This window comes from Schistocerca nitens, chromosome 9 (assembly GCF_023898315.1).
Source record: "Schistocerca nitens isolate TAMUIC-IGC-003100 chromosome 9, iqSchNite1.1, whole genome shotgun sequence".
In the NCBI taxonomy this organism is placed as follows: Eukaryota; Metazoa; Arthropoda; class Insecta; order Orthoptera; family Acrididae; genus Schistocerca; species Schistocerca nitens.
In genome coordinates, this window is record NC_064622.1 from 471,169,155 (window position 1) to 471,191,905 (window position 22,751).

The window sequence follows — 22,751 nt, forward strand, 5'->3', positions numbered from 1 at the left end:
CCATGATGCGATGTGTGAACGTGTGCATTGCATCCCATGAAGACCACTTTGAATACCTGTTGTGACATGGATGCAATGCAGCTCTGTACTGTGTTCCAGGACGATTTGTTGTCACACACACACTGTCCATTTTAGGACACATGTTCACAGTACCTTTTCTCCTTCTTTTGCAGTCAGCAGTCTGTTCCTACAGAGTGTCCAAACAATGGAAACTCCAGGTAGGAATATCAACAATGTAGGAAAAGATAGATTCCACCTATCAATAAAGATAGATTGCCACCCTCTCTGTCCTGTCATCTCCTCCCCATTCTCATCTCCCACCCTGTTTATTCGCAGCCCTCTGACAATGCAGTGGCCCTTCTTTCCCTGCTCCTCTCCTTTTTTTGTTCCTTTTTTCCACACCTCCCTGCCCCACAACATTCTGATGCTGCACCTGTTGGCAGTTTAATCTCTGCAGACTCCATCAGACACCGTTCATCTCTCTCTCCACCCGTACACTACTATCCCTCCCCCCCCCCCCCCCCCAATTTCTGCTTGCACCCCACATGATGTTGCATTCACGCCCAAGGAGCTGGAGCTGGTGTGTGTGTGTGTGTGTGTGTGTGTGTGTGTGTGTGTGTGTCTTGACTGATGAAGACTGTGGCCGGAAGCTACATGTGAGAGTCTTTTAATGGTGCCTGTCTGCAGCTTGGTGTGCCTTCTTTATGGTAAGTAGCAAATTACCTTCTCCTACATTGCTGATATTCCTATCTGGAGTTTCCATTGTTTTATTTTAGCTGAACGGCTTTCTTCCACCCTACAACCCTGTGATATTTTCCTTCGTTACTCTTCTCTATAGCATTACTCTTCTCAGTGTCCATTCTTTCTCTTCATTCCCGTGTTTATTTACCGCCTTCCAATCTGCATCTACTTCCGAGCCCACTTTATCCCTCATCCTGACTTACTTTAGACTTTTGATTTCCACACCTTCCCATGCCACATGAACTTTTGATCCCCAATCTAACCCATATCCCTCTCTCTTCGCTTATTACAACAAACCCACACACACACTTCCATACTTCATATTTCCTTTTCACCCACGTTTCTGCATGTTTCTAAAGTATTTGTGTGTAGTTTTTCGTGGTTTCACGCATTTTTGCGTATTTTTACGTATTTGTGCGTAATTTTACATATCTGTGCCTATTTTTGAGTATCTGTATGTGTTTCTGCGTGTCTTTGCGTATTTTTTTTACGCATCTTTATGCATCTTCTCGCTTATCCAGATCCTCTCACAACCATCAACACCTATTTTGCCCATTTCTATGTCATTCACATTTCCTTTGCACCACAAAGGATCCTTGCTCCACCTTTCTGCAGCAGCTCAGAAAAGTATCCCTTTCCCTGGCTAAAACACAGTCCCACATCCTGTTTCTCAAATGCTGCCTGAACCATGGAATCCTTCCAAATGACCTAACTGTAAAGATTTCTTTCTCTGGATTCCACCCCACCTTTCACAATGACCTATACCTTTTCAGTTTCCGCCAATTCCTGGCCCTCACAAACCTGGTACTGCAAAAACATAGCTCCATGGCAAAGGCATCCCAGAACCACCTCTGCTCCCTCCACAAGATACTATTACTCTGCAATCCCTACTCCATACATCACATCTCTGAAATTGATTCCCTTGCTCTCAAGCACCTGTAGGAGCATTTGAGACACCACCCCTATAAATTATCTAATCTGCTGACATCCTACTGCCACCTAAGGGCACCACTATCCAATCGCTACCATACCCACAGTGTCCCTCTTCATCCAAACCTCAAAGCAGCGAAACGCTGCCTAGCTGACCTTTTCAACTCACCACATCCCCAAAACTACCTACCAATCCTCCACCAAATGCAGAGCCAAAACATTTCTATGACACTATTGTTAACTTTTCCACTAAAACCCTCAGCTTCACAGAAGTTTCAGTCCTATCCAAAGGCCTCACCTTTAGCCCCACACCCAAATTTAACCATGCTGGACTTGTCACAGACCTTCTCCCCTTCTCCTGAGCCCTGTAATGGAAGCACTTCTTTGCCGCCAATTCCTCCAACCAAAGTCACCTTAATGCCAACATTCTTCCAGTTCGTACCACTAGCCAAGTGTGATTCCCCCCTTCCCCCCTCCCCCCCCCCCCCCCCTTCCCACCTAACCACCCACTGGTCACTTTCCAGGGATTCCTTACCTCCAACTGAGCCTCACTATCCTTCCCCAGGTCCCTTCCTCAGAACACCAACCTTTCAGTAGAAGAGAGAACAGCTGTACACAATCTCAAAACAAATCCTGACCTAATCGTCCTACCTGCAAACAAAGATTCCACCACTGTTATTATGAATCACAGTGATTACCTGGCATAAGGCCTCCGCCAATTATCTGACTCCTCTACCTATAAACTCTACCAGAGTGATCCCATCTCTGAAGTCCAAAACAAACTGCAATCCCTGCTTAAAGCCTCAGGCCCTTCCCCAAACACTTCCCCTGAATCCGTTTCCCTTCTTACCTCTGACACCGTATACACCCACCTTCTACATGCTCCCCAAAATCCACAAACCCAAAAATCCTGGATGCCTCATTGTGGCTGGTTATTGTGCCCGCACTGAAAGAATTTTGGCATTCATTGACCAACACCACCAACCAATTGCCCATAATCTAGCCTCCCATGTCAAAGACACCAACCAGTTCCCTCACTGACTCTCCACCATCCCCACCCCTTAGCCCCCCTTGATCCCTACTCATCACTGTTGATGTCCCCTCCCTATACACCAGCATCCCTCATGCCTATGGTCTTACCACTATTGAACGCTAACTTTTCCGATGTCCTTCAGACTACAAACCTACTACCTCATTCCTCATACACCTTACTAACTTTATCCTAATCCACAACTACTTCTGATTTGAAGGTAAGGTATATAAACAAATTCACAGCACAGCCCTGGGCACCCACATGGCACCCTCCTATGCCAACCTTTTTATCATCCATATAGAGGAGACCTTTGTAGCCACCCACAATGCTGGTCCAGGTTAATTGATGATTTCTTCATTATCTAGACCCAGGCACAAGACAAACTATCTTGGTTCCTACACCTTCTCTCCCACTCACTTCACATGGTCCTCCTCAACCCAGCTTGCCACCTTCCTAGATGTTGACCTCTTAATCTCTCATGGCTCCATCTGCATCTCTGACCACATTAAAGCCACCAACCATCAACAGCCCCTGCATTTTGACAGCTGTCATCCCTTCCACACCAAAAAATCTCTCCCATATATCCTGGCTATTTGGGGATAGCGCATCTGCAGTGGCAAAAACTCCCTTGCTCAGTATGCTGACACTATCCCCCAGACCTAATCCACAAACAGATCTCCTGTGCCATTTCGCCTCACAACCTCAATCCTCCCATGACCAAAAGACCAGCCACAAAGGAGTGTCCCCTTTGCCATCCAGTACCACCCTGGACTAGAACAACTGAGCCACATCCTTCACCAGGGCTTTGATTACCTATCATTGTGCTCTGAAATGAGGGACATCCTACCTGAGATATTTCCCACCCCCTCCTAATGTGGAGTTTCATCGCACACCCTACCTCTGCAACATCCTAGTCCGTCCCCATGCGACACCCAATCCCAACCCCCTGCCACAAGGATCATATCCCAGCAGAAGACCCAGGCGCAAAACCTGCCGTATCCACCCACACAGCACTTCCTGTTCCAGTCCTGTCACAGGTTTATCCTACCCCATCAGGGGTCGGGCCACCTGTGAAACTGGCCATGTCATTTACCAGCTCTGCTGCAATCATTGCACAACTTTTTATATTGGTATGACTACCAACCCACCTGTCCACCAGGATGAACAGTTACTGGCAAACTGTGGCCAAGAGCAAAGTGGACCATCCTGAGGCACAAAACATCTCAACATAATACACTTGATTTCAATGGCTGCTTCACTACGTGAGCCATCTGGATCCTTCCTTTGACAACCAGCTTTTCTGAACAGTGCAGATGGGAGCTACCCTTTCTCTACCACATTCTCTGCTCCCGCAATTATCCTGGCCTCAACCTACAGTAACATATTGTCCCCTCAGTTTCCACCCCCTCTGTCCTATCAAGTCTTCCGCATTCTCATCTCCCACCTTTTTTATTTCCAGCCCTCTACCAATGCATCTGCCCGTCTTTCACCGCTTCTCTCCTTTTTTGTTTCTTTTTTCCCCACCTCCCTGCCCCACAACCTCCTGACACTGTGCCTGTTGGTAGTCTAGTCCCTACAAACTTCACCAGACAGCATTCATCTCTCTCTCCACCTGTACACTACCATCCCTTCCCCTTCCCCACCCACTCCAGACTGCTGCTTGCATCCCACATGATGTTGCATTCTGACCCAAGAAGCTGGAGTTGGTGGTCATGTATACATGAGGGTGCTTGCTTGATTGACTGTGTGTGTGTGTGTGTGTGTGTGTGTGTGTGTGTTTTCTAGTTGACTTGATATAATAACCAATAGTATAATAGCTGTTTTTCTTCCTTGAAATCATGACAAATACAAATCATATATTATAGAGCTAGAATGAAAAGATTCCAGTAAAAGTACCACCAAAAATAAACTCTGTCATTCAGAATCATTATTTCCTTCACGTGACTAAATGGAGGGAAGGGTTTGAAAAAATGATGCTACTAAGCAGAAAATAACCTATAACCAAGATCAAAGTAAGCTTATTCTTAATAAAACAGAACAAGAAAGAAAGATGCAACAAAATTTCACCAACACTGAACACTAGATAAATTCAAAGATAGGAGTGGTCATTAGTATTTCAGAAATAAGGTAAGAAAGTGCAGGAAACAGTTGGATAAATGAGATATTGATAGAAAATTGAAAGAAGACAAAAAAAGATGAAACAGATAGCACAAAATGCGAAACTGATGTGATGAAAATAAAGAAATGTGAACAGGATGTGACACTGGCAGAAAGAAGAAAAGGAGGTAGGGAATGGGAGGTGAAAGTAGATAACTAAACGCACTAAACAGTGACTAAATGTTTATTCTTGATGAAGTACTCGTGCTGAAAACTGAGAGGTATTGATTCTAGGAGGAAGAATCCTAGTCATCCAACTGGTGGAGTTAGTTCTAGGTCATAAATATTGTACTGTGAAGAATCTTCATTGAAAGGCTATTGTATACTTCTGATACAGGATCTCTGCATTAGTCAACCTCTACTTAATGATGGTTTAACTGACATACTCCAGCACAGAAAGCTGATAAGCCATTACAAGTGTCCTGCACATGAGTTGTATTACAGATACATCTTCCATCTGTTAAATTAATGTTCCAATGAATGTACTGATGTTGCACTGGTAGTCATGCATTTTCTCTCACATTGCATATATCAATGAGTTAAGTGGAAATGTGTTTGTAGAAATGTGGATTTTCTTTGTGTGCCAACTTTTTCACTAAAGATACAACTGTGGTAAGAAAACTAAACATAAGCACAAGAATATGCATTTATTTCAAATAAAATATAACAAAGTTCTTGGAGTATACATATAATTTTCTCTTGAGATGTTTGTTTCTCAATTGCAGGAATTTTACACATTTTTCATACAGAACTTCTAAGTGTTTACCTGGTCCCTTTGAGTGTTTATTTGGAATACTTCAGGTACTCTTCTGTAATTGTGTTCTGGCGACGAGTCGTAGGAATCGTGGAGAGGAATGTGAGTTACATCTTTGGAAGGTTCCAGTGGCCTTTGAGGAACCTGTGGTGAGAAAGAGTTATCAATAGTAAAATCAGCACTAGAACACCAGCAACTTCAATTGACCTTATATTCTTCAGCACAAATAACACCAGCTAAAATAGTTGCATATGCCAGACTTCTGATGAGCATGCTCTGAAATTAACATTAATCTAGATCCTTTGGGCTGAGTCTCCTTTATTACGAAGTGAAGGAAAGTTAAGAGAGGAAACAGGATTATAAAGAAAGCAGAAGAGCCAAATAAAAGAGCACCTAATTCGTACTGCTGAATCGTCACAACAGCCTCCTCAGAATCTACAGTATATCAACAGAAAACTGACCAAGTCATACAACAGTCCCACTATGGATATTCTCATTCAAAAACAATATTTCCCTAATTTCATAATATATTTACATAAAAAAATGCTATATGTTTTGTAAGTTTCAGGAGTTTGCAAATGTATATTTCTGAGAATTTTCTTAAGTTGCATATGTTGTGCGTAACACATTTCATAGTCAATCAGAATTTGTAATTTACTCTTACCATAAATAACTAACATATTGTGTCACATTTGTTGTTTCATTTAACAAGAGTCTATTTTGTCTTTTTTTAAATTAATGATTTTGTTGAATTGTTGGTAGCTGCAACCACAAATATGTTTCAAATAAAAAAGAAAAGTCTATACCAAGTCTTTTTGTTGTTGTAATAGACATCTCATGTTGTTTGTTAATCAGTCAGTTTTACAAGGCCACTGGTAATACTTGTAGCATATTAAACCCATAAACTGAAATAGAATCAGTTAACTTAGTATAGAGATGTTTGTTTACTATTCTGTAAAATACTGCACCAGAATGCAGCCCCATGTGTATGCTGTTCTCAAGCACGAGATGAGTTAGTTGCTGTTTGTGAGCAGATACCAGAGATACCAAACATACTCCCTAGTACTATCCTCTTCTGTGAATCCTGTCTCCTCTGTCGCTACTCATCCACTTGACTGTGCATGGCATGTCAGAGGTAGGGCTAGGCATGATGTGCAGGGCAGACAGGGGCCAGGGAAAACTCAGATTGTTGTATCAATCCCCCTCGCTAACAAGTTTGAGGTACTGTCTTCCACTGAAACTGAAAGTGAGCCAGTGAGACTCACTTCACCTGTTGTGTAATGTGCTGTGTGCAGTATCAAAGGGTGGCAGATGCAAAACAGTAGGGGTCTATTAATTGCCAGCAGTTCAAAAGTACAGTGAATAATGGTACCCCTTAGAGAGATGGCAGCAAGGGATGGGAAGGAACCAAAGAGATAGATTACCACAGAGAGACAACACTGCAACCAGAGTGAAGAAAACTGCACAACCCTCCACCACATTTTTGGAAGTAGAAACAAAGGGACACAATATGTAACAGTGTGTAAGGATATTATGAAACCAACAGTACAATAATATATATGTATATTCATGAAAAGTTAAACACATGATTTTTTTTCTGTGCTGGTGTATAACACAAATGTACAAAACTACTAACAGATATTTTTAAACAATACACACTTGAAATAAAATGTACACATAGTTTTATTGATTTTGTGCATGAATTTGTATTCTGTACTAACATTAGACCTGATTTTGAAAAAGAATTTGGCAGTTGCTATCTTACAAATTTGCTCACATACCATCTCACTTTCGAAACAACTCCAGAATGATAAGTGACTAAAATGAAGCCATAATCGCTTTTGCTGGCATTCTGCTGAAATCAGAAATCCATTACATCATGTCCCTCATTCTCTACTTTTGGGAGGATTCATCACATTTCGTTATTTCTGTATTATAACTTGCACATTATGACATTATGACATTAATCACAAACATGTCACTCTAGGTATGATCTGTTATAATTAAATGTCAGTTAAAGACACATCAACTGTAAAAGTGCTTTTGAGCTTCTAAGATGAACACAAAAAATAATGTTTGAAATTGTATTTGATCACTGGGGTTGTATAGTTAGACACATGCAGTTACAAAGTGGAAGTAAATACATTCACAAATGTAACACATTCTGGGACTTTCTTATTCATGTTTCTGATGTATGTTCTGCAATATTCAGTGATATTTATGTATAAGAGCATTTTCTGTCAGGAATAAGAGACTTCAGTCTGATTAAAAATCTAAAGATAAAATTGCTGCAAGTGAAAGACCCAGAAATGACATTTATATTCTTTCTTGCACAAATATTTCAACTTTTTTTCTGAATATGTCGCAATTTCTGAGCGTGTGGTTGGTCAGGAATTATGAGTACAGCTAAAATTGCTGCAAATGAAATGAGCAGCAAACATGTTGATAGTATTGCTTGTCACAGATATTTAGCTACAATTGAATCTTTAAAACACTCTAATAAATTTGGCCGTTGAGGCAAAGATTTCAGTACACAGTGAGTGACGAACTACATGCGAACAATCTCCAATTTTGGCTGAAAGCCAGTTGCACACTGTGGTACTTCCTCATTTCAGTCACTCCTTCACAGTGACTTCCAAAAACATGGTGGAAAATAGCACAGCATGGCACTGCAGTGAGCACAAAATAAAGTGCCACAGTCTCTCTATGTACGTTCTATCTGTTTGGAAGGAAACTATGTGCACTCAGACTCATTCAATTTGTTGAAGAGTCTGTTCTGGCAGTCATTGAGGGAACTTTGTGCAAACAGCTTCAGACTATGGTGCATGTTGTAACACATGATGCCTGCAGCTAGGCTTTGAGGTCATCTGGCATCATTCCAGCAACTGCCACAGAAGCTTACAATGTGTTTTATTGTCCCCAGAAAAGATCATAGCTCTCTGTTTCTGAGTCAAGTGGAAGGTTGTGAAGGTTCTGTGACAAACTAAGCTGTGAATTCCCAGAATTGAGCCACAGTACTGACAACTGTACTGGCCCCCAAAATGGGTCAGTCTCTCACTACACATCAGAGGACACTACCCAGGCAGCAGACTGTGTGTGGGGTACACACACAAAGATCTTTTAGATTAAGTGGCTTTCCATCCATTCCAGGTAATGATAGCTGTAGAATACTCAGAAGTTTTGGAGTAAGTTTCAAAGAAATACACCTCACAGGTAAGAGTAATAAAATCACAGGCAAAAGTAATAAAATGCCAGTATTTAAGCACCCATAAAAAGCAGTGAAGTGCACATAATACTGGGTACATAAAGCTCCTTAAAACCCAAAATTGACAGCAATGAGATTTTTGCAGAAAATTCGAGCAATTAATGGGAGGATAAGTTAATGGGAAATACAGGTGCTGTACTTATAGTGTACAAGAAACTCGAATCTACCAAGGTAGAAATTGAACCTGCAAGCAAAACTGTTTGGGCAAGACTCAGATCAGTAGAGGGGGTAAAAGTATAATTGGATCCTTCTACTGACTGCCAGACTCATCACCTGATGTACCCCAAAACTTCAAGAGAGAACCTCGGATCACTAGTATGTAAGTTCCCCAAACATACTGTAATCACTGAAGAAAATTTTAATTGATTAATAGTCAACTGAATTATTACAATTTTGTTAAACATTACTAAATACCTTATCTGAAAACTAAATAGAACAGATAGTTTAGAACAAATAGACAAAACCTATTTAAGGGTGGTTAAAGTGACAATGAGGTAATTGTAGCAACAATGATTGCCAAAGTACAAAAGGCATGTAAAACAAATAGAAAGACTTACATATTCAATAAACTAGATACAGAGACAGTAGAGTCATATCTCAGTGATAATCTTGAAACTTTCAGCTCAGGAGAGGGGCTTGTAGAGGAACTATGGCTCAGATTTAAAAGAATAGTTTACTATCCACAGGATAGGTATGTACCCAGTGGATCAGTTGATGCTTGGAGGTATCCTCTATTGTATACAGTCACTGTAAAGGAACTTCTAAAGAAACACAGACTACTCTGTATTAAGTGTAAAACAAAGCACAGGGCTATAAGTAGACAGATGCTGAATGAAATACATTTGGTGCTAAGAAGGCAATGCATGAAGCCTTCCGTGTGTGATGTTCGCCTGCTTCATTTCTCATTGCTAGTCCTCAGTGTTGACATACTGTGTTGCTATTCTGGCTGAAAAACGGGGAGGGGGGTGGGAGGTGGGGGTGGGGGGTGGGGGGGTGGGGGTGGGGGGGGGAAGTTTGACAATGACTACGTAAATGATGTAGCCGACAGTTGCACAGATGCATTTCACAATTCTTTACTTTCACTGTTCACAACCCCCCCTCCCCCCCCCCTCCCAATATTACACAGTTATATGGCCAGTGCACAATTGTTTAACTTTCAACAAGTCTCAATAGTTTGCAGCCAAACATCCACATGCTGCTACAACAGTTTACTGTTGACCATCTATGAGCAGTAAAAGCCTAACCACACATTTCACAGTCTTTCAAATAAACTGAACAGACACTGTCATTAACACATGTCTTATTGGTGTAACACTTATTTCACAGTTAAGCTGATGTGTTGTTGTTGTTCCAATCAACACTGGTTTCTTGCCTGAAACTCTGCTGTGGACTGACTGTCTCGGAACCAAAAATTGGGCACTTATATATCCTCACAATAATGGGCACTGAAACTACACATTCTTCAAAGTTTAATTTACAGAAATTACAATTAAAACATAACTCGTTCAGTTAACCGAATACATCAAAAAGTTGCATCTTTTTAACTGTTTCTGCTACTACAGGAGTTAAGCTGAATTACTTGTTTAAATGATAAAATTAACATATATCATTATTGAAACAATACTTTTGACAAAACTGTTAAACACTATGGAATTACATAAGGGCTGGCTTTGCTAACATGTTTTTGAATAGTGGCAAATAGATCCTTTAAGAATACTATTAGTTATTCCTCCAAATGTTTATAATTAGTACGGGATTTATATTTGTTTATATGTCAACAATAGATTTAAGTTACAAAAAATTACTGATTTTACCTTCTAACAAAAGATAGTAACTAGGAATAGTCAAAATAAATAAGAAAATCAATTACATACATAAAACTAAGCACATAATTAGACCTGGTGTTATATTTTTCAAAACCTTTCTCTTTTCTGAAAATGCAGATTATACTCACATATGTTAATGGTAATTAGTTAAAAGAGAAAAAATTAATTTTAAGGAGGCAGATGGCAAAACAAGAGAGGAAGTAAAAATATCTCAGTTTGCTTTGTCACAAGTGACAACCCTAGTAGAATATTATTGAAGGATATTTTTCAAAACCCAAAGAAATTCTTGTTCTACGTAAGGACTGTTAATGGCACCAAAGCCGGACACTCATGGACAAGACAGGAACTGAAATCAAGGATAGCAAAGAAAAAGCAAAAATGTTTAATTCCATTTTCAAATCTTCCTTCACAAAGAAAAACTCAGAAGTAATGACTCAATTTCATCTTGTACCACTGCAAATATGAGTGAAATAAATATTAGTGTCAGTGGCATCAAGAAACAGTTGAAGTCGTTAAAATTGAACAAAACTTCAGGGCATGATGGAATCTCTATCATATTCTGTCCTGAATTAGTGGCTGAGTTAGCACCTCTTTTGAACATAATATACCAAAGACACCTCATACAAAAAACTGTGTCTGGTGGATGGAAGAATGCACAGATCACACCCATCAACAAGAAGGGTAGTAGAAGTGATCCACAAAAGTACTGTCCAGTATCCTTGATATCCATTTGTTGAGGTCAAATTAATGAGGTATCTTCAACAGAAAGACCATGCCAAACAGCAGAGATCCCTAAACATTGATATGTGAAGCCCAACTTATGAAACCCACAGGAGATAGACATAGCACATGAGGGTCAGCAGATACAGAGAATAAATTTTGTTTGAAATTCTTAGGCATACATTTGGACAACACTACTTCACAATATTTCTTTTCAGTCATGACACTTATGCTTCACAAATCTTCTCAATATGGAACAAATAAAACAAGAACGAAATGTGACATACATTGTGACCTGAAAAATTAGTCTCTAGTGAAAAAGGTTTAAAATACACAAGCACAAAAATCGTCAATGCACTTCCAAGTAATATTAAGTGTCTATGAGGTAATAACGTACTATTTAAAAGTAAAGCAAAGGAGTTCTTGTTTGAAAAAACTTTCTATTGTCTAGAAGAATTCTAAAGCTGAGATAGCTAAGATTATTTACTATGTATTATTGTGTATTCTTGATTCAACATATCTTGCTGCTTCAGTTAAATTAACTGGTGATCTGTAAGTCAAGAAGATGGTCATTTTTACTCTGTAAAAGTTGTTTCAATAATATCTGAAAACTGTATCTTAACCTCTGTTTATGAGTGTAATTAGAGAACTTACTGATTGTGTTACTGTATTATTATTTTCAGTTTGCATTCTTAATCTTTGTTTATTATCCTGATGGAAATAAATGTAATAATGAATTAAATGTTTTGATTCATTCCACATCCAAGTATTACCATGCAAAAATGGATCTATGGAAAACATATTGCAATAAATAAATAAATAAATATCCTCCAACATCCTCCAACCATCACCTACTCCAGTCTAGTCACAAGCATCGCCTGTCCCACCAAAGTCAGGGCTACTTGTGAAAGCAGTCATGTGAACTACAAGATAAGCTGTAACCACTGTGCTGCATTCCACATGGGCTTGACAACTGATAAGCTGTCTGTCTGCGTGAATGGTCACTGACAACCTGTGGCCAAGAAACAACTGGACCACCCTGTTGCTGAGCACACTGCCAAACATGACAGTCTTCATTTTAGTGACTGCTTCACAGCCTGTGCCATCTGGATCCTTCCCACCAACACCAGCTTTTCTGAATTGCAGAAGTGGGAACTCTCCCTGCAATATATGCTACATTCCCATAACACTCCTGGCCTCAATATTCATTAGTCATTGTTCTTTACCCACCTATTCCCTTCCCTGCTCCCATTCCAGCACTACACAGCCCTCTATTCCACCAAAGCAAGTCTTTACTTCTGTCTTTTTCTGCTACCCTCTCCCCATCCTTGTCCACCATCTGCCTGTCTGTCTGTCTTGATCTCAACATTTCCACTCTATGGTGAGTAGCAATTTATCCCTTTCATAATACTGTCATTACAAATACTACAGTGTAACAATCTGTAGGAATATGAGACATAATAATAATGTTCAGTGCTAGAATACTAGGGAAATGTGATCATTCCACAAAGGAGATTGTATACAAAACACTCATGCAAGTCTTCCTAGAATATTGCTCAAGTATGTTGGACCCACACCAGGTAGGACTAACAAAGGATACTGAATGTACACAGAGAAGGGCAGCACAAATTGTCCCATGTATGTTTGAACCATGGGAGACTGTCACCAAAATTCTGAAAGAATTGAATTGGCAGGTGTTTGAAGACAGATGCAAACAATCCTGTGGAAACCCACTTAGAAGTTTCCTTTGAGTGATGAATCTACGAAGACACTACAACCCCCTACATATTGCTCCTGTAGGGATCATGGAGAAAAGATTTGACTAATTACAGTGAACAAAGAGCCACTTTCACAATTATTCTGCCTGGGCTCAATATGTGAGTGGAACAGGAAAAGTCCTAATAATTCGTATAATGGGACATACCAGCTGCCATGCACTTCACAATGGTTTGCAGAATATAGATGTTGATACAGTAATGGACTCGAGTCAAATCATAGTTTCATAGCCTGATTTAACCTTTTACGTGGTTGCCTTAAATAATTTCTCAGAAGTTCTGGGATCTGTACTTTTCCTTCTATTTCTTTTTTGGCTTCTGGGTTTTGTAAGCCATGTTTTGTTGTTTTTCGCAGTAGTATGACTTAAAAACAATTTTGGATGTGACACGTGTTGTTCTCCTTTTGATGTCTCCCATGTGAGGATATCAAACACATAATCCTATCATTCTGAGTAAACTAACATCATCATCTGTATAGATCTGTTTTGGTTTTTTCCAAGTGGTTCATTTAGATAAACCATGTGAAGGCAGATTCAACACTTTTCATCTGCTTATCCTCCCTCAGTTGAAGGCTTTCCTTTTAATACTGAGGAATACTGCAAGGCACTATCTTCATAATTTCTTCTGTATTACGTAGAGTCATTTTTTTCATTCTAGCAACTGTTCTGACTTAGCATCACTCAAACATTCATTCTAACTAAACTGCGAGTTTCATTCTTTATAAGAGCTGCACTGAAATAATCTGTCTTTATTAATTAAAACTGTGTACTAGAAAGACAAAGACCAAGCTTTGAGTCCCACTGTGGTACTAAATTCTAATTAGTCAGGAAACTTATGCTTATGAAAAGGGTAGACTGGTACTCACCATGCAGCAGAAATGTTAAGTCACAGACAGACTTAACAAAATGACTGTCAGACAAGTTAGCTTTCAGCCAAAAGGCCTTCTTCTGAATTAGACAACATAAACACACACACTCATACACAAATACATATCGCACACATATGAACACTGTCTCTGGCAGCCAAGGTCAGTGTCAATATTCCAACCTGGATTTTCCATTATTTGAAACTTATGGTTACTAGGATAGATTACGCAGGTGGCTGATGGGAAATGGGAAGGATACACAAAGGAGAAAAAGGTGAAATGGTCGCTCACAGATTTGTTAAAGCTGCGAGACACAGAAACATTTGCTCAAACAAAGAAAAAGCAGTCAGTACAAATTTTTGATACAGAATTCTTGGCTAGTAATTACATGCAGGAAGAAAAATATTAGTACTGAAAACAGATACATATAAAAATACACACACTATCTGAAAATACACACGCCTTTCCTTTTGTAGTTTTACACATGTCTATCAGCAGTACTCATATTTCAGCTGCCAAAGGTAAGTACTGTACAGAAATCCAGTCTCAACAAAATTTCAAGTTTTCACAAGTGAATTCTTTTCCTTCTCATAAAATTGTAATCATTGTTAGCAAAATTGTCACAGATCTGCAAATGTTGTACAGATCAGTTTGGTAATTGTGATGATGATCACATGCTTTATCTCTTTGTTGATTGTCCTCAGTTTTGACATAGTGGCTGAAAAAATTGGGGGTGGAAGTGCAACTACTGTATACTGTAAATGATGTATCCGACAGATGCACATTTGCTTTTGATAAGTCTCATTAATAGTTTGCAGGCAAACATCCACATACTGCTACAATAGATTACTGTTGAACATCTACAAGCAGTAAAAACATAACCACAAAGTTCATAGTTCTTGAGAAATAGAAAGATACATATGGAGCAGACACTGTCAGTGTTTTAACACACTGCCTATTGGTGTAACACTTATTTGACTGTTAAGTTGATGCATTGTTGTCATTCTAACCAACACAGGTTCTTTGTCTAAAACTCTGCCAGTCTCAGGACCTAAATTGGGCCCTTATAAATCCTTGTAATAACAGGTACTGAGGGAATTTAAGTTACAAAACAATTACTGATTTCACCCTATAATGAAAAAATACTAACTAGGAATATTTGAAATAAATTAGAAAATCAGTTACATACACAAAACTAAGCACAAATTTAGATCTGGTGTTATATTCTTTAAAATGGAGGGCCAACATTTCTCTTTCATGATAATGCAAATTACACTCATGTATGTTAATGGTAACTAATTCAAAAATGAAAAAATGAATTTTAAGGGGGCAGATGGCAAAACAAGAGGGGAAGTAAAATTATCCCAGCTTGCTCTGTCGCATAATATAAATCGTACAAGTCTAGCATCATACAACAGTGAATGCATACCTAATCGTTGCTAAGGTTAGGTCTCTCTTAAATGATATGTCATTTGTGCTGGTTGTCTAGAAAGAAATGTTGAATACTTTGAGAGGTGTTAGTACTCACTGAAACAACAAAAATAAGTCCAATAAAGAAGGGTCCATAAATGTGTACTTTCTGAGATGAACAAGTTGAGCCGTGCATGGCTCGTGTTCATGCCATTTATTGTAGGTCATCTTTTTTTAGGGTACTGCCACCTTGTTTTCTTATTCCATTTACTGGTGTCACTAACTTCTGTCTTACTTGCCTGTGAGTGGCAGGAGCAGCACTTATCGATAAGGGCACTGTTGTACCATCTCTGGAGCGACCGATAGCATTTCCGGGTTGTCGTGTGTCTGGAACGCAGTTGGAAATGGACCAGGAGTGCAGTCGGGCACAGATCAGCATCAGGGATGGATCAGCAGTGAGGTGTTGACAGACAGTACCTGCCAACCACTGGGGACTCACATGCAGTGTCCAATGGAAGGATACTGGAGCGGGAATAACTGTTAGTTGGTCATATGGTTGGTCGTCTCATCGGCCAATGTGTATTTGGTCTTTTGACCATTTCCATGTGTGAGGCAGTTGGTTGGTTGGGGCAGAGCAGCAAGGAAGTCTCTGTGGTGCATAGTCAGGCTGGAGCCACTGGTGGCATGCACAGGCAGTTGGAGTTGTGAGGCACTTCTTGCGAGGGTTACGAAATTCGTCGCCCACCAGTCCTGGACACTAAGGGTTGAACACACTGGTCTACACAAATAGAACAGCACAGCATTGCTACATTTCTCGCAGTGTTGCCAATCTCATAAGTTTTCTCACAGGCCTCATAATTGCCATGTTTTCCACAGAGAAGATGTACTGTAATTACTGTAAAACTGATTCATTCCATATCATCGGAAGAGGTGACAAATATGATCCACATAACATGGGGATGAAAACTGGGCAGCAGTTCTGTTACATAATGTTATATTTTTCTTGAGTGAATTCTCCTTTTGATACAGAAGATACTGATTACTGCAAACATGGTTACTGTAACAGATACATTTTGGGAATTATGTAACTAATTTAATTGATGCAGAAAGACAGTGTTTCTTGTATTTATGATAATATTGGCATATGTTTACACTGAATTATGCTGTGAAGCTTTAGTTTAACAATAAAAAATCATGCACATAGCTATAGCTATAATTTTAAATTTCAAAAAAGTGACCTCTCCCTCCCTCCCTCTCCATCTCTCCCCTCTCCATCAGCCTCCCTCTTTCCTTCTGTCTGTCTGCCTGACTGTCTCTCTCTCTCTCTCTCTCTCTCTCTCTCTCTCTCTCTCTCTCTCTCCCTCTCTCCCCCTCTCATGTACAATCTACAGAAGACATTTTGAGAATACATACCAACTTTGGCTACCTCTATTAATTACAAAGTAATAAATGCTCAAAGTATCACCATACACCAATATACTAATGTTTGTCATGAGACAACACTAAGGACTTCAAAACCATTTGTAGTTGTCCTATTGATTATTAATAATATGGTTTTATTTCTCATCTTTATTTAACATATAAGTCAATATGTTCAGAAGCAGGGCATTTATTGTGAGCTGCTCTGTGAACTTGTATTCCACAGTGTGATAATCTAATAGGATTCCCTGCCACCCACAACCCTCTATTCGTGCATTATGGCTGTGGTGACATACCTCTACATTTCTGCTGACACAGAACAGCTCAACAGGAACATTGGATGCTCTCCACTCGCCCACTTGCCCGGGGGGCCTGTTATGTTGTGGCAGTGGTGGCTGTGGTGGTGGTGGTGCTGGCAGTGGAGGAGCTGAAGGTGCGTAAGCGTGCGGTACAAATGGCAGATCCTCCGCTCGCATCACTGACATTACTCCGACCTGAGTCGTCCGCACGTGGTATGGGAACATCTTGTTGGCGTGTGATGGTAGGGTAGTAATCTGAAAACAAAATTTTGTTATTTCAATAACTGAAGTATTATGTGAAATATTCAGGTCAGAAGAATATCAGGAAAAATTTCTAAAACATTTAAATCAATTTGTAGTAGTTATACACTGAGGAGACAGAAGTCATGGGATAATGATATGCACATATACAGATGGCAGTTGTATCACTGTCATTAGTATTCAGGTGATTCATTTGAAAAGGTTTCTGAAGTGATTATGACTGCATGACAGGAATTAACAGACTTCAGTGGTAGTTGGAGCCAAATGCACTTGATATTCCATTTCAGGAATTGCTAGGGAATGCAGTATTCAAAGTGCCAAGAGCATGCTGAGAATTCCAGATTTCAGGCATTAACTCTCACTACGGACAACGGAGTGGCTGATGGCCTTCAATTAATGACTGAGAGCAGCAGCATTTGTGTAGAGTTGCCTGTCCTAACAGACAAGCAACACTGCATGAAATAACTGCAGAAATCAATGTGTGACATATGATGAATGAGTCCCTGCCATGTTGTGTTCCTCCACTATGCTGGGCAAAAAGACGTCCAACACTATATTAGGAGGTATCCCATTATTTTTTCATCTCAGTGTAAATGAAACTAGAGTGGCAGTTGTTTAATTTGACCTGTACAAAGATTAACTTCTAAGCATCTATACTTTCACTGACTATCTGTCAATACATGCATATGTATAGGAAATATATATTTTATTGATTGTCAACAACATGAGCTTATATACCTATAGTTTTTGTTGTTGTGCAGTAAATGTGGGCATAATACTCTATCCGCACAAAAGAACAGGAACTTCTGAAGTTGCAAGCCATGAATATTTTAGTTGCATTATGATATCAGGCATGTTACAGGCAATTTCATGTACCCAATTATAAGTAAATTATGTACAGTCTACTATTTACATGAAAACAACACAATATTTCATTAGGAAATTCAGGATCACTCACTAAATGATAGCAAAAAGTGGGGATATGAGTTTACTATTTTTTAAATTATTGCTTCTGACACAGCTCATAAAACTTATTGCATGTTTAATAAAATTTAAGAATGTAGCAGAAATTAATAAAAATGAAACACTGACCAAGAAGAGAACGTGTCCTAAGAGGGCAACAAAATGTAGAACACCGCAGACAACACTCTCTCGTACCCATTTATCGATGAGGCTGTTTGCTGCCAGAATGAATACAGGGCCAGAGACAAACCTATTGGCATAAAATTTGAAGTAAGAGCTGGTAATGTCAATCTATAACATATTTTTTTAGCTATCAAAATATAGTAATTTAACTGGCTTACTTTTGGGCAAATAAGCCAAAAAACATCAACTATAGTGTTCCAACATCACTAATTAAATACAATTCTGATATTATAAAAAGAAAAGTGAACTGTTTAGCTTCATACATGAATTAACATCAAACACGTAATCATTGTATTGCAGTTTACTGTAAAACATTATCTATCTGTCTTTAATTTTCTACTTACCATAAAGTTCCAATCATATTAAGTGGATAATAGAATGTAACTTTTGCAGGATTATATTTTACTGTGAAAACAATGGAGTAGACAAACATTCCCCAGGCACAAATGCGTAACATGATGAGTCCATACCCAGCAGGGGATTCATACAAGTACAAGACTTTTCCTGGATCAAAGAACTGAAACAAGCAATTATAAACTGTGAAATATAGTGTAAGATTGTTGGGTACTTAGTTAAATTACTTCATTTACCTTTCATCTGAGAAAACTGATTTTATGAAAAGTTCATCATGAAAGTTCAAGGTTGTGCTTTTTTTCTCAAGCACTGAAAAGATTCAAGAAATTATTTTGAGCAATATGTTTATCATGTTTTGTTGATCACATTGTAAAGAAGAACCTTTGAGAACGAAGAATGAAATAAGCTAATACAAAAAGGAAGATGTGGTTGTGAGAAACAAATTCTGTAATAGTTGTGTTTACATTTTGTGTTACACCTTTAATAATTCTTTTAATTTTAAACTGGTATTTTCTGTATGTAGTTATTTGTGACACTAGTGAATGTAATAATATTGAAAGGAAAGCTGCTATTTTAAGAAACAATGCTGCTTCCTCAATTATCACAAGTGACTGCTGTTTTTCATCTATTACTTGCTTTTTATTTATGAGGTCTGTTGCAAAAGTGTCAGAGCATAATTTCATGCCAGTTATGTGTTAGAGTGAAATGCAGTTGGCATCCCTTCACATGCCTGCATTTAATGTGTAATGCTCGAAGTTCCACTGTAGTTCATATTAAGTGGATAATAGAAAGCAACTTTTGCAGGATTATATTTTACTGTGAAAACAATGGAGTAGACAAACATTCCTCAGGCACAGATTTGTAACATTATGAGTCTGTACCCTGCAGGGGATTCATACAAGTACAAGACTTTTCCTGGATCAAAGAACTGAAACAAGCGATTATTATATTCATATAGCAGAGATGTTGAGTCGTGTATTGCAACTCAGCATCTCTCCTATATGGTGAGTAGCAACTTTCCTTCTCAATATTGTTACATTCCATCCTGGATTTTCTGTTGTTTCCTGTTATTTGATTGTTGTATGTCTGTTAGTTATTGTTTAGTGCTGTACTGAATAGAGCATTGTGACATGCAGTTTGTGAATTTTGAGATGACAGAGTTAGAGGAGCAGAGTGCCTGCATTGAATTTTGCATGAAACTCAAGGAAACCTCCACAGAGACATATGGTGCAGGAAGCTTATGGTGATGAATACTTAAATAATGTAAAACACTTAAATAATGTAAAATCAATTTATTAAAAAGTACTTGCAAATATGTTCTCTTGACCTGTCCAATATCATATGAACAACTGTACAATTCTATGATTTGTATTGACTGTTTTGTTTAAGATAGATAATTTCCTCACTACAAAATAATGTAAAAATTATTTGTAAATATGCTCTCTTGACATGTCCAATATCATATGTACAACTGTACAGTACTATGATCGCCCAGATTAATAAAATACAATACAATACAATACAATAAACCATAGCCAGTGTTATGAACGGTTTGCTCTGTTTAAAAATGGCCAGACAGGAGACCCTCATTCAGGATGCGCTTCAGCATCTACTGACACTGCTCATGTCAGGAACATCAATGAAATTGTGCATGCCAATTGCAGACTGACTGTCCAAGAGACTGAAGAAGAGTGTAACATTTGTTAGATCATGTTATGAAATCCTGACACAGCATCTTGGAATGCATTGTGTTGTCTCCAAGTTCATCCCACAGCTCATGAGTAAAGACCAGAAAGATCTTTGCCTCACAATCTGTGAAGAGCTGTAGTATCATGCAAATGAGAACAAGGTGTTCTGTAAGAGAACCATTCCTGGTTATGAGACATGTGTCTATGATTATTATGTTGAGACTATGGTTCAATCTTCAGAATGGGTTGGGAAAGGTTCTCCAAGACTAAAAACAGCTCATCTGGTCAGGTCATTTATTTATTTATTCATTTATTTATTTATTTATTTATTTATTTGTTTTATTTATTTATTTCTTACTGCATTAATCCAACTGTGATAAAGTCAAAAGGATATAGTGTCAGTAAACAATCAATACAAAGGTAGTAGTAAAGCACTCAAACACACAAAAGTAATACTACATGTTTGAATGTTGGTATACACATATGTGGTAAGAGTGACAGATTACACCAAACATTAGACATAGAAAGTGAAAACAAATTAAACACCAGTGAAAATTACTATGAATGTAACATGGGTATGGTACCTACATCATTACTTAAACTATGGTGTATCACACTCAAAATATCTGGTCCACAGACCTAGGTGGTTTTATCATTGTGGCTAAAATACTCATATAAACTGTAAAATGACCTTTCCAGTAGAAATTGCTTCCGATGCGCCCTAAAGGAGGAATGGTTATCAAATTTGTTTTTAATATCTGGAGGGAGAGCATTAAAAACTTTTGCACCAGAGAACTGCCCACCCTTTTGCACCATGGTCAGGTTTTTACATTCATTGTGGAAATCATGCTTTCTCCTGGTGGATATGTCCATGGTATTCACTATTTATTTTATGAAATTCAACATTTTTGTTGATGAACCCCATAAGAGAAAATACATACTGGGAAACGACAGTAAGAATTTTTAGTTTCCAGGAAAGGTTTCTATAACTACATCTGGAGTCTATGCCACTCATTATTCTAATAACACATTTCTGGGCCAAGAGTATTTTCTTTGCTAGTGTTTGGTTTCCCCAAAATATAATACCATATGTTATAAGAGAATGGAAATATCCATAGTATTCTACTTTCATTGTGTGTATGTTTCCACTCTCAGAGAGAACACATTGGGTAAAAATCAATGAGCTGAGTCTCTTCTGACGATTTGTTATATGATGAGACCAGTTTACTCTGGAGTCAATTAAAATGCCTAAAAACTTTGTTGATTCAACTCTTTCTATTGACTCTGTTCCACATTTCACAGCTTAAAGTTCCTCCGTTTTAGCACTTGCAGTGAACTGAATATAATTAGTCTTATTAAAGTTCAACGGGAGTCCATTGAAGCTAAACCATTTCATTAAATCAGTAAGAATATTCTTAACAGATCCTTGAAGATCTTCACATGTATGACCATTAATCACAATGTTGGTGTCATCTGCAAAAATGGTAAAAAAGCACTGTAACATTGTACATTAAGGTAGGTCATTCATAAATATGAGGAATAGTAGAGGACCAAGAATGGATCCTTCGGGCACTCCACATTTAATGGTTCTCCATTCAGATGAGACCAGGTCACTATGGATCTCATCGCTACCATCTACTACTACTTTCTGCTTCCTATCTTTGCGGTATGATTCTAACCACTTATTTGCTAAGCCACTTATTCCTAATAGGTCTGCTTTCTGTAGTAGGATTTGGTGGGTCACAGTGTTGAACGCTTTTGACAAGTCACCAAATAATCCAATTGTTACCATTTTGTCATTAATTGATTCCAGAACTTTATTTGTGAAAGCATAAATTGCTTGTTCAGTTGACCATCCCTTCTAGAATCCAAATTGACTTTTGATGAGAATGTTATATTTATTTAGATGTTCCAAAATTCTCAAATACATAAGCTTTTCCAGTATCTTAGAAAAGGATGTTAGGAGGGAAATTGGCCTGTAATTTGTGACTTCGGTTTTGTCACCTTTCTTGAAAAGGGGTTTTACAACTGCATATAACTCATAAGACGATCGGCTGGACACCTGAGAACCTTGGATACAACAAAATCACCCTTTGAAGCTAGTTACT

General features: G+C 38.5%; 1 protein-coding gene across 2 annotated transcripts in view; it reads right to left on the reverse strand.

Moving 5' to 3' along the window:
• Window positions 1-5,541: 5,541 nt before the first annotated feature.
• LOC126203376 (transmembrane protein 145-like) overlaps window positions 5,542-22,751 on the reverse strand; it is a 98,583-nt gene continuing 81,373 nt past the window's right edge. For both annotated transcript variants that reach the window (XM_049937673.1, XM_049937672.1), the window contains exons 9-12: window positions 18,946-19,118; window positions 18,548-18,668; window positions 17,192-17,449; window positions 5,542-5,759 (exon numbers count right to left, since the gene is read on the reverse strand). In XM_049937673.1, the coding sequence (XP_049793630.1) occupies window positions 5,616-5,759; window positions 17,192-17,449; window positions 18,548-18,668; window positions 18,946-19,118 (696 nt within the window). In that variant the 3' untranslated portion in view covers window positions 5,542-5,615. The remainder of the gene's footprint in view (window positions 5,760-17,191; window positions 17,450-18,547; window positions 18,669-18,945; window positions 19,119-22,751) is intronic.